General features: G+C 43.2%; 1 protein-coding gene across 2 annotated transcripts in view; it reads right to left on the minus strand.

Annotated features, from left to right (window-relative positions):
- Positions 1-13,185: 13,185 nt before the first annotated feature.
- LOC137353003 (SPARC-related modular calcium-binding protein 1-like) overlaps positions 13,186-13,751 on the minus strand; it is a 125,881-nt gene continuing 125,315 nt past the window's right edge. For both annotated transcript variants that reach the window (XM_068018882.1, XM_068018883.1), the window contains one exon: positions 13,186-13,274. In XM_068018882.1, the coding sequence (XP_067874983.1) occupies positions 13,249-13,274 (26 nt within the window). In that variant the 3' untranslated portion in view covers positions 13,186-13,248. The remainder of the gene's footprint in view (positions 13,275-13,751) is intronic.

A 13,751-nucleotide genomic window follows, 5' to 3' on the forward strand; every position in this document is an offset into this window, starting at 1 on the left:
AGGATTCCTGCCTCTTCCACCCCTTCAGGCAGTGTGTTCCAGGTTCCAACCACCCTCTGGGTGAAAAAACGTTTCCTCAAATCCCCTCTAAACCTCCAGCCCCTTACCTTAAATCTATGCCCCCTGGTTATTAACACCTCTGCTAAGGGAAAAAGTTTCTTCCTATCTACCCTATCTATGCTCCTCATAATTTTGTATACCTCAATCAGGTCCTCCCTCAGCCTTCTCTGCTCTAAGGTAAACAACCCTAGCCTATCCACTCTCTCTTCATAGCTGAAAAGTTGTTGTTGTTGGGGAATCCTCATGAATCTTGATGTCAGCCACCACACCAGATCTTTTATTAGGTAAGTGTACTGATCTGATTTGAGCTGAATTAGCTGACCTTAACCAAGCAGTGGTGGGAGTAGTACAATTGACGTCAGGATCTCTCAGCTAGAGAGGAGAAAGAAAATCAGCCAAGACTCCCACTTTTATCTGGACACTGCTCTGACCAGTGATTTCACCAAATGGAGTTTAATCCGGACAAATGTGAGGTAATGCATTTTGGAAGGTCTAATGCAGGTGGGAGGTATACAGTAAATGGCAGAACCCTTAGGAGTATTGACAGGCAGAGAGATCTGGGCGTACAGGTCCACAGGTCACTGAAAGTGGCAACGCAGGTGGATAAGGTAGTCAAGAAGGCATACGGCATGCTTGCCTTCATCGGTCGGGGCATTGAGTATAAAAATTGGCAAGTCATGTTGCAGCTGTACAGAACCTTAGTTAGGCCACACTTCGAATATTGCGTGCAATTCTGGTTGCCACACTACCAGAAGGACGTGGAGGCTTTGGAGAGGGTACAGAGGCGTTTTACCAGGATGTTGCCTGGTCTGGAGGGCATTAGCTATGAGGAGAGGTTGAATAAACTCGGATTGTTTTCACTGGAACGACGGAGGTGGAGGGGCGACATGATAGAGGTTTACAAAGTTATGAGCGGCATGGACAGAGTGGATAGTCAGAAGCTTTTTCCCAGGATGGAAGAGTCAGTTACTAGGGGACATAGGTTTAAGGTGCGAGGGGCAAAGTTTAGAGGGCATGTGCGAGGCACGTTTTTTACACAGAGGGTGGTGAGTGCCTGGAACTTGCTGCCAGGGGAGGTGGTGGAAGCAGATACGATAGCGACGTTTAAGAGACATCTTGACAAATATATGAATAGGAAGGGAATAGAGGGATATGGGCCCCGGAAGTGCAGAAGGTGTTAGTTTCGACAGGCATCAAGATCGGCACAGGCTTGGAGGGCCGAATGGCCTGTTCCTGTGCTGTACTGTTCTTTGTTCAAAGCAGAGTTACATAGAATATACAGCACAGCAACAGGCCATTTGGCCCAACCAGTCCATGCCAGCGTCTCTGCTCCACTCATGCCGCCTTGCATACTTCCTCATTAACTCATCAACTCAGCAATAGAACCCTCTATTATTGTCTCCCTCATGGGTTTAATTAGCTTCCCTTAAATGCATCTACACTATTCGCTTCAACTGCTCCCTGTGGTAGTGAGTTCCACATTCTCACCACTTTCTAGGTAAAGAAGTTTTTCTTGAATTCCCGATTGGATTTATTCGTGACTGTCTTATATTTATGGCCTTTAGTTTTTTTCTTCCTCACAGTGGATGAGGAATGCAATCTGCTTGAAGAACTACTTTGCTAATGTTGCTCAGCCTGTTCTGACCCCAGTTCAATGAAACTTTGAGTAGGGTAGTGGAGGCAAAAGTCCTGGTAGGATTTAGGAAATAATCGGATGCTGTGATGGGGACAGGGACAGTAGGGTTCTTCTCAATTTATTGGGCTTGGATGGGACAAATGGCCCTACTCATCGATATCAATCTGTGATCTTGCAATGTGACGCCTGATCAGACCTATTGTCGAGAGCTCCTCACTCAGCATTGGCTCTTAATAAGGAGTACAGAAATTTTATGTCAGCAGGAAAACATTTTTACTTGTCCAATAAACACAGATGATCATAAAGTTTATATATTACTCATCTCATATTGTGACTGTGTGGTTTAATAGAGCATTGGCACAGCAGCATGTGGAGTGGTGCTGCCTGGCATGAACATCTCCAGCATGGCTGTCAAGCTGAGTCATTGAATTTACCATAGAACAGGGCTCCCATCGGCCTTTTACTAAACCATTCCATGAACCCTCTGTCTCTATACTGTCAAAACTAAGCTTTGTTAAATACTAGCCGAATAATGTTAATTACTATCATAGGTTGGTATTTTTCAGAATAAATTAACTAACGGTTTATGTATGCAACCCATTGCAGTCCAAGTGCTCACATTTGTTGAGATAGGTTCAAGCAGGACCAGTGGTAATGGGGTGGGGGAGGTGACTGGAGCACATTCTTTAAAAGTTCTTTTGTGCTCATCATTGAGCAGGAGTAAAGTGCTGGAGATGGACCACTGTCCAATTCAGATCCCCAAGGGCAGATCATCCACTTTTCCTGCTCACAACAAATGGGCAGAAAACAATAGACGTGAGTAAATATGTGGAAAATCCTAGACTTCTTGTCAGCTTCAAACAGCCCCAAATCAGCTACAGCATGGTTAGATGAAGAGTCAGGCTCCCTCTATTCTGTCCGAATAACATGCCTCAGCCCCAACCTCCAAAGATTGCCCCTTACTCCACCAGTGTGGCACTTTTTCCATTTTCCATACCAGCTGTTCTGTGGCCTCTCTGAGTGACGTTGCCAATTAAGGTTGAATGAACAAGAGAGGAAAGCTTAGAGAAGAGATGACATTTAGCAGTATTGACAAAGTAGAGAAAGAAAAGAGAGGCTGTGGGCTGGAGGTGCCAGTAGAATCATCTATTAGTTGATACATATACATATGTCCTAGAGTATGAGAGAGCCCAGCTAGAACATATAACTGTGTACATACTTTGAGTGAGGACAGGATTGGGTATGACTTTGAAGTCATTTATAGTCAATACCAATGGTTTAGGCTGACATATAAAGAATGGACACTTGGGTGAGATATCAGAGAGTGATTGATATCAGTGGACCTGTAGTCCAAAATGTCAGTGTCTTCAGGAAGGAAGAAAATTGGTAGGGGAAGTTTTCTTTTTAACCTCTGATCTCTCTCATCCTTGAATTAGAGATTGATAATAGCTGCCTGGAGTGACAGTTCAATGGTAGAGGTGCAGGTTTCACTGTAGGTTGGGGTTTCCCCTTAACTTGGCACATGTGGCATCTCTTGCAGTACTCCACCACATCTTTGTGGAGTTTTGGCCAGTCAAACAGCTGTCTTATGCGGGCTTTGATCTTTCACATGTACAGCCACTGTAGCCTTGTGGGCCCTTCTTAATATTTCTCTCTGGTACCTCTCTGGCACCACTAACTGGTGAACTACTGTTCACTCCTTGCTGTCAGGTCTCTGAGGAGAACTCCATTTCCTCATCAGTACCCCATTCTTTAAATAGTAGCAATCAGGGATTCCCTCTGCTTCACCCTTAGACTGGGCAGCCTGTGCTAACTCTCGCAATACTGGGTTGGCTCATTGAGCCTCAGCAAGGGAAAATCCATTTAATTAATTCCCTGGGTCTCCTAATTTTATAAAGAAAGTCTTGGACAGGCAGACCTCATGGTCATCTGCCTGCAGTGCCAGTGCAGTTTCCTCTGGGGGAGCTGGTTTGATCATGGCCTGATCCACTACACATCCAGGGAAACTGCAGGGGCCGTCTCCCGCCATAGCCCTGTCTCTCTGACCTCCTGCGGTCTTTCTTTCACTACTGTGGGGGGAGAGGGGGGGCTACTAAAAGCGGTTTCTGCACTTGCAGCTATCAGCTTCCTGGGTCTCACTCTTACTGCAGTTAAAGCCACAGCTTGTTCTGCTGTGCTTTCCATCAGGTTCCTGTCTTCACTGAACAGGTGTGTCCTGATTAACCCTACTAATTTTCCCTTTAGTTTCCAGCAGTCAGGTTTTAAATGCTTTATTACAATGAAAGCACGCAGGTTTCCGGGTTTCACTCTTGCTCACAGCACCTTCCTTTTTGGCTGGAGGAGGCCCCCCTGTGTCTCCTGCTTTCCTTTCTCTCCCAGGACTGCCTGGGTGGATATCACCTTCCCACCCTTTGTCCATTTCAGATTTATGGGGGTGATTAGGAAAGGTTCACCCCTGGGAAGCAAACTCATTGGCCAGAATGGCCACTTGCCGGGCTTTCTGAATTCGCTGCTCCTCTACATGGGTCTTTATGGAGAGTGGGAGAGAGTGTTTAAATTCCTCTAACAGAATTACTTCCCTGAGATTCTCATAGCTGAGCTGTACTTTAAGAGCCCTCGGCCACTGGTCAAAAGCCAACTGCTTACTACTTTCAAACTCTAGATAAGTTTGATTAGCTTTCTTCTTGAATGTTCTAAACTTTTGGCGATAGGCTTTGTGTACTAATTCATATGCCCTGAGGATAGCATTTTTGGTCAGTTCATAATTTGATGAACTCTCATCTGGCAACAGGGAATAAACCTCATGGGCTTTTCCAGTTAGCTTGCTTTGATGTAAAAGAAACTAGGTTTCAGCTGGCCATTTTAGCTTCCTTGCCAGTTTCTCAAAAGGCACAAAAAATGTCTCCACGTCTTCCTCATTGAATTTTGGGATGAGATGAGCTAGTTGTAACAATTCTGTACCCAGCCCTGATTTACGCTCCTCCATATTGGTCATGCTTTCACTAGAGTTACTCTAAGCCGCTTCAACTCTCTTTCTTCGCATTCTTACTGGAAGCTTCTTTCTCTCTCTCTCCTGCTTCTTTCTTTCTCCTGTCTTTCTGTTTTTTCACGTTCCTTCTGGAAGGCTTTCTCTTTCTCCCTCTCCTGCCTCTCTCTCTCTTTTTCCTGCCTCTCCCTTTCTCTTTCCTGTCTCTCCCTTTCTCTTTCTCTTTCCTTGTCTTCTAATTCAAGTTTCTTTTGATCCAATTATATCTTTGCTAGCAGTACCCTGTCTGGGTCTCTTTCTAACACTGCTTCTGCTTCTTCAGATTCAAGGGAAAAATGGTTGGCCACTAGCCTTAGGAGTTCAGACTTCCTAGCCTTGCCACAACAGTGATTCCACACTGCTCAGCCATTGTCCTCAACTCCTCCATAGACAGTGCTTTTAACTTATCCCAAGTTACTTCACCCTGGCTTGGAGAGCTACTAACTTCAGTTACAGACATGTTAGTATTCAATCACGCACAACCACAAGAAAACCTGTATTAATCTTGCTCTTTTTTGATTGGGAACAATTTGGCTTCCCACTTCCAATTTCTCTCGTTTGTCAATTCTGGACCACAGCACCCAAATTTCTGTTACGACCAGGTGAGAAAGGTGGCTAAGGGTCCCTATCAGCCTTCACCTGGTCTTACTGTAACAGGGTTTAATTTTAAACACACTGCATTTTGAGCTCCCCCTTGGTGAATCCTTGTTCACTGCTTTCCAATTATAAGGCAAAGAAACGAGCACAAACAGGCTTTCTTAGGTTTAAAGAAGAAAGGTGAAATTTTATTAAAACCTAACTTAAACTCTAATTTGGTTAACGGCTACGGATACATGACGCGCCCACGCTAGCATGCATACGTGATGCATACATGCAGATAGGGACAGAAAAGAGTAGAAGAAAAAATAAAGTGGAAAGGTTTGAGGCAATCTCTGAGGAGGGTTTTTTGTTACTGTGCTTTGAGCTGTAGAGTCCTTGATTGAATGTATGGTCTTACTTTTTGGTGGGGCCTAGTATTCTTCTTAAACCTTGTTCACCGTAGGAGACTTTTCTCTCTTGGGGTTCATGTGTCTTCAGTGGGTTTTGGAGCTCTGTGAGAAAGAGATGGGAGCAGACAGGAGAGGCTGTTTTCAATCCAGGAGCCAAGAGCTTTCTGCCAGTTCAAACACTGTCTCTACAATTTAAAACTCCCCAGGTTGGCCAGCAGGGTGGTCACATGACCGACTGGTTTGACCAGGTCGGTTCTGTGTATTGTATGGGAGCAGGGGATAGCTGCTTTGTTCCAACGCTGGCTGCTAATATGCAGAAATGTCTTTCCAGCCAAGGGACCTGGCAACCACTTGTAACAGGCCTTCTTTTCTTCCCAGCAACAATTTGAAATTTAATGTCCATGTGACAAAATTAATGTGCCTCATTCTTGGCAGGTGGGGGGGGGGGCCTGCATGACACCCTACATAATAATTACAACTCTTCAAAAGTACTTAACTAGCTGTAAAGTGCTTTGGCACTTCCTGAAGTCATGAAAGGTGCCATATAAATACGATTGTACTTTCTAACATGATTTTTCTAGGTTCTCATTTATGGATAGGACATAAGAAAAAGATTGTCCTCTGTTAGTGGATTTTTTTCTGTCCTCTAACCAACTATCCTCTCTATTGCAACCATTGTTATCTTTTTCTATTTTATTGTTTCAACGAAGGTCATTAGTTCTCTGAATTTTCTTCTTTTGTTCCACTTCTGCTCCAGTGTACCTTCTTCATGGTCTTCCACCCACCTGCATCTTCACTGTGTTGAGCTCAAGAGGCATTGTGCCATCTCCTACTCTTAATTAATTCTTTCTTAACACTTCAAAATGTTAGAATTCCTTGTCTTCCTCAGTCTTGCCTTCCTCCTACCACCTGCAGCTCATTCAAACCCAAGCTTGGAGTCACCTGGATACTATTTCCAGTTCATCTCATCTTCTTTCTCACTTTTTTCAACCTTTGTGATGTTCTGCACTATAGGTCTTGGCCCTTCACTTTGATTTCTAATTAACAAAGAGTTGGTAGAATTGTGTTCGAGTTTCAATACCACACAGCACACTCACCCTTTCATCAGTGGTTCATGCTCTTTTTTTTTCAATTAAAAAGTGTTTTGAAACCCAATCAATCTGGGATTCCACCATGTAAAACGATTTGCTCTGAGTGAAGTATGCAGCTTTGACTGGAACCCTCACACATGTATACCCGATGCACCGTCTCTGTACCTGAAGCTCTCTGACTGCAGCTGCCTTCAAAGCCTCAGCTTGTCCTGTAATACTAGAAGATAAAGAATTCATTCAGATAGAGAGCGAGAGAAATGCCCAGCAGCACATCCGGTAAAACAGCTTTACATTCTCACAAACAAAAAAAAAATCATAGGCCAAACCGTGAACAATAAATCACAGCTCAACACATCTGAAATGTGAGACTAGTGAAGAATACAAGACAGCTTCATGCAGCGACTGATTTGGATCAGATTATATCTTAAATTGTGACTGCTTTTAATCCTCTCTGTTCGGCTCATTTGTGTCATGGTGAAGCATGTAAGTGGCTAGGAAAAAAACTTCAATCAATAGCAGAGTGCTTTCAATATAGATTCATGATTAATGTTTCACGTTTAATGCTGTAATCATTAAATATAAACATTCATTTGACAATCCATTTTATTTTACACATTACACAGTGGTGACTTGGAAATCCAACTAAGTTAAATCAGTGATAGCAAATCAGCTGAAGGCCTTGACAAATTGATGACCTCTCCATCAAAAAAGTAAACTTCCTACCATTCAAGTGTGGCCTCTATGGAAGGACCAAAGGTTATGTTACAATAGTATGTCCACGCCCCCACCCGCCGCTACTGAGGCAGTGTCCTCTATAACTGCTGCTAGTTGTCCTGCACAATCACCCAGCAGGAGGCACACTTTGAGCTGGAGGTCACTGGATTCTTTTATTCTTGTTGCTTTGTTTAGTCCTAAATCTGCCCACAGATTTTCTGGTATAAGGAGTAATTGGTGCTAAATTGTGTGCTGTTTCATGCGCAACCCAGCGCCGATTAGGAAGTGCTCTTAGCCCACCTAAACTCATTTCACATGGAGTCTTCACTGCTGTCAGAAAGAGTCTTTCATCCATCTGTCAGGGTGCCATTCAGTGCAGCATCTAGCCGAGGAGAAGCCATGAGAAAGGATGGTTGTTAAGAAATATGATGGAGCAGATTTTCCTCTTGTCCTTAGTTTTATTAGATCACCTTCACACACCACACAGAGGAACATCGAGCAGTGAGGATTATGTATGCAGTTGAATGCCCCCTATGCTTTGTATCCATTAACAAGTGCAATAAAGTAAAATATGCCCTACAAGTCAAAACAATTAGCCTGTAAAAGATCATTTTCTGGTACTTCTGCTCTCCCATTACAGTATTTGTCTATATGTTGTTGCTTCTAGTAATTCATCTAGTAGTTAATCCTAACATTTCTCACTGTTTCATTAAAAATGTTTTTCCAACTATATCTGCCTTTCGGCCCAATGTGTCCGTACTGGCCGTCAAGCACCTATCTATTCTAATCCCATTTTCCAGCACTTGGCCCGTAGCCTTGTATGCTATGGCATTTCAAGTGCTCATCTAAATACTTCTTAAATGTTGTGAGGGTACCTGCCTCTACCACCCTTTCAGGCAGTGTGTTCCAGATTACCACCACCCTCTGGGTGAAAAAACGTTTCCTCAAATCTCCTCTAAACCTCCTGCCCCTTACCTTAAATCTGTGCCCTCTGGTTATTGACACCTCCACTAAGAGAAAAAGTTTCTTCCTATCTACCCTATCTATGCTCCTCATAATTTTGTCTACCTCAATCAGGTCCCCCCTCAGCCTTCTCTGCTCTAAGGTAAACAACCCTAGCCTATCCAGTCTCTCTTCATAGTTGAAATGCTCCAGCCCAGGCAACATCCTGGTGAATCTCCTCTGCACCCTCTCCAGTGCAATCACATCCTTCCTATAGTGTGGCAACCAGAACTGTACACAGTACTCCAGCTGTGGCCTAACTAGCGTTTTATACAGCTCCATCATAGCCTCCCTGCTCTTATATTCTGTGCCTCAGCTAATAAAGGCAAGTATCCCATATGCCTTCCTAACCACCTTATCTACCTGTGTTGCTGCCTTCAGTGATCTATGGACAAGTACACCAAGGTCTCTCTGACTCTCTGTACTTCCTAGGGTCCTACCATCCAATGTATATTCCCTTGCCTTGTTAGTCCTCCCAAAATGCATCACCTCACACTTCTCAGGATTAAATTCCATCTGCCACTGCTCTGCCCATCTATATCGTCCTGTAATCTAAGGCTTTTCTCCTCATTATTTACGACACTACCAATTTTCGTGTCATCTGCAAACTTACTGATCATATCTCCTATATTCACGTCTAAATCATTAATGTACGCTACAGACACCAAGGGTCCCAGCACCGATCCCTGTGGTACACCACTGGTAACAGGCTTCCACTCGCAAAAATAACCCTCTGCCTCCTGCCACTAAGCCAATTTTGGATCCAATTTGCCAAATTGCCCTGGATCCCATGGGCGCTTACCTCCTTAATCAATCTCCCATGCGGGACCTTATCAAAAGCCTTACTGAAGTTCATGTAGACTACATCAACTGCTTTACCCTCATCTACACACCTCGTCACCTCCTCGAAAAATTCAATCAGATTTGTTAGACACGTCTCCTTTTGACAAAGCCATGCTGCCTGTCCCTGATTAATCCCTGCCTCTCCAAGTGGAGATTAATCCTGTCCCTCAGAATTTTTTCCAGTAATTTCCTTCCCACTGATGTTATACTCACTGGCCTGTAATTACCTAGTTTATCCCTACTACCCTTCTTGAATAATGGTACCACATTCGCTGTCCTCCAGTCCTCTGGCACCTCTCCTGTGGCCAGAGAGGATTTGAAAATTTGTGTCAGAGCCCCTGCAATCTCCTCCCTTGCCACACATAGCAGCCTGGGATACATCTCATCTGGGCCTGGGGATTTGTCCACTTTTAAGTCTGCTAAAACCGCAAATACATCCTCCCTTTCAATTCTAATTTGTTCAAGTCTATCACAATCCCCCTCCCTGATCTCTACACCTACATCGTCCTTCTCCATAGTGAACACAGATGAAAAGTAATCATTCAAAGCCTCACCTAGGTTCTCTGGCTCCACATACAGATTGCCACTTTGGTCCCTAATGGGGCCTACTCTTTCCTTGGTTATCCTCTTGCCCTTAATATCCTATAAAACGCATTGGGATTTTCCTTTATCTTGTCCGCCAGTGTTTTTTCATGCCTGCTCTTCGCTCTCCTAATTACTTTTTTAAGTACCCCCCTACACTTTGTATCCTCCTCTACGGCCTCCGCTGTTTTCAGCCCTCTGAATCTGCCATAAGCCTCCTTTTTTTTCCTTATCCAATCCTCTATATCCCTTGACATCCAGGGTTCCCTGGTCTTGATGGTCCTACCTTTCACCTTCACGGAAACATGTTGGCCCTGAACTCTCACTATTTCCTTTTTGAATGACTCCCACTGGTATGATGTAGACTTTATAACAAGTAGCTGCTCCCAGTCCACTTTGGCCAGATCCTGTTTTATCACATTGAAATCGGCCTTCACCCAATTCAGTACCTTTATTTCTGGTCCATCTTTGTCCTTTTCCATAACTACTTAAATCTTACAGAGTTTTGGTCACTATACCCGAAATGCTTCCCCACTGAGACTTCTACCACTTGTCCGGCTTCATTCCCTAAGATTAGGTCCAGTACCGCCCCTTCTATTATAGGACTTTCTACATGCTGGCTCAAAAGGCTTTCCTGGATGCACTTTAAGAATTCCGCCCCCTTTAAGCCTTTTGCACTAAGACTATCCCAGTTAATATTGAGGAAGTTGAAATTCCCTACTATTATTACCCTATTATGTTTATACCTCGCTGAGATTTGCCTACATATCTGCTCCTCTATCTCTCCCTGACTGTTTGGAGGCCTGTAGTACACTCCCAGCAAAGTGATTGCCCCCTTTTTGTTTTTAAGTTCTAACCATAACCATAGACCTCATTTGAGGAACCTTCTAAGATATCATCCCTCCTTACTTCATTTATCTTGTCTATCTGCATAATTCATATTTTATATACATTGACCAAGTTCACCCTCAACCATCTTCCTTCCATACTGTAAAGTCTAGGCTTCTCTAATCTTACCTCAAACCTCATTCTCTCTGTCTTTGGGACCAGTTTTGTTTCTCTTGCCTGGCCCCTCTCCAGTGTTTGTTTCTATCGTTACCGCATGTTAACCAGAGTTGTAAACAGGAGTCTGTGGGCTGGCCAATACATTATAAAGCCCCACACATACTCTTTGGAGTCTTGTACTCTACTGTTCTGACTATATACTAGCATTCTATTCCCGCTATTCAATGACCTTATTCCCAATCTTTTCTTCAACTATACACTTACAGTAAATTTGGTTAATAATGGGCTTCCCATGAGATAATTAGGAATCATTTTCTGTTCAACAGTTTCTTGTAGTTTTATTTGTGATCAGAGATGTTCCAATATTCTTTAATATTTTTGTTGGGATGTGGGTGAGGCTGGCAGTAACCCTGAGGTCGGTGGTGTGCTTACTCCTTGAACCCTGGAGTCCTTGTGGTGATGGTGCTCCTGTTAAGAGCACTGATAAAGAGGGAATTCGAAGATTTTGACTCAGCAACAATGAGGGAATGGGGTTATATATCCTCGTCAAGACAGTGTGTGACTTAGAGGAACCTTGGAGGTGATGGCATTCCCATGATTTATTTAAAAGCAAAATACTGCGGATGCTGGAAATCTGAAACAAAAACAAGAAATGCTGGAATCACTCAGCAGGTCTGGCAGCATCTGTGGAATTTCCACAGATGCTGCCAGACCTGCTGAGTGATTCCAGCATTTCTTGTTTTTGTCCCATGATTTATTTGTTCATTTGCTTCTCAGTGGTAAAACTCGCAGAGCTTCAACAGGTGTTGTTGGGAGTAAATTTGATGAGTTATTGGATCCTGAACTTTATACATACTGCAGCCAGAGAGGTGGTGAAGTGGATGGGTACTGAGCCCAGTGGTGGGAACACTTAGCAAACAGACTGCTGTATCCTGGATGGTGTCGAACCTCTTGAGTATTATGGATTCCATCACAACCTTGTACATGGTGGAGAGTACATATTGCTTGATGGTGATATTGATGACTCCTTTCAACAGTTTACCGTTGATTGGAAGAAAGCTGACAGTGCCCTAATTTGTCTTTTTTTTGTGGATTAGACATACCTGGCCAATTTACACATTGTCAGGTAGATGCCAGTATTATAGCTACACTAGAACAGCTTGGCTTGTGTTTCATACAAGGTTCGATCCCCAGTGGATACTACGTTAGCTGACCTCAGATAAGACTACAATAGGACCTCTGGTGGAGGCAGGAAAAGTAAAAAGAAAAGGGCCACAATACTAACCGCGTATTGATAACCAGTGACTCCTGCTGGAGACGGTGAGTGAGTTGTGCAACAATGAATGTTGAGCAAGGATCGGGCTCAGCTGTGATGCTTCCTTTCATGATTGAATAGGCCACATTGAATTAATGGCCGCTTGGGTGAGGTACCAGAGGGCATCCACTCCCAAGGATAACGACTCAACAAGGAGTCACTGCCTTCTGAAGAGAATGGGAGGAAACTAGAGGAGGAAAAAAGCTACAAATGCAAAAGAGAATAACAATTGTTGCTCAACTTAATGGAGAGGAATCCTTTAGTATGTTCCTTTACTGTAATTCTGAACTGCCCCACTTCCTCTCATGGCTATCCATTCTCTGTGTCTATATCAGTCTCTTTGCAAGATAGTTCAGCTCTTTGCTTAATCTATTGGGAGAAGTACCTGAGGGATACAGTGAGGGAATCACCCACTCAGGTTTCTTTGACTCAATCCAGGCTGAGAACAGACATATGACCTGGAAGTGAATGTTAACTGAATACAAGGCTTCCAAGTTGTACGAGGAAGCTAATTGAATTGTAGCAGTCTGGGAATTCTGCATATTCTACTTTGTTTTTCAAAATTTAACAACTTTTCAGATTGACAAGTCACCACAGTAAACAGTCGCACTGTAAATGTATTGCTATGGTTCAGGCTTTAGATTCAATATTCTTTCTGATTTTTGTATTTTCAGCCTATAAGTGGCAAAGAAACTGCTGACAATGAACTAGAAGCTTTAGCAGAAATACAAAAACACGTACATTGTATATTAACTACATGCAGTTTTCTCTAAACTACGTCAGCAGCAACGCCTCAAGTATACCAGTATTTTACAATTCAATAGCCAACGAGGCTGGGTTACATATCTATGGCTGTTTTACCATCTATAAACTCTTTTTACAATCATTCTACAATTCACAGTGCAAATATCTGCCAAGGGAAGGTGTGATTGAAGTGCTCAAATCCAGCTGGTCTGTTGTAGGACTTTTACTGGATTCCCATTTGCTCAAGCTCCTTTTCCTGGCTTGTTTGCTGCAAAAAGATTGAAAGATGAACATTTTAGAGAATTTGTTTTATTTTACTATTTTTCCCTCGTCTACTGTGAAGTCATACTCCCAGCCTGAAATAGTGGGGAAGCTAACCTCCTCTCAGGCTTCAACCAGCCTTCCTCTCGGCCAGTGATTGGCAGGTGCATCAGAAATGACTAGCTTCTGCCTGGCATTTCTGTGCATGGAGGAAATCAACTTGTAGATAAATAAACACTTAAACTAGAATAAGGTAGATTATATACATCCCATATATTCCCAATATATAGAATTAAAATGGAACAAACCCCTTCTCACTTACTCCCAATTTATAGAATCCCAACAGATCAAACTATTTCCAATTTATTCCAATGTACAGAATCCCAATTGACCAATTTCTTTCCCATTAGTTCCATTGTGTAGAAATCCAATGGACCAATCCTCTTCTGAATTAATTCCAACATAATCACTTCCAATCAATAGA

This window comes from Heterodontus francisci, chromosome 40 (assembly GCF_036365525.1).
Source record: "Heterodontus francisci isolate sHetFra1 chromosome 40, sHetFra1.hap1, whole genome shotgun sequence".
In the NCBI taxonomy this organism is placed as follows: Eukaryota; Metazoa; Chordata; class Chondrichthyes; order Heterodontiformes; family Heterodontidae; genus Heterodontus; species Heterodontus francisci.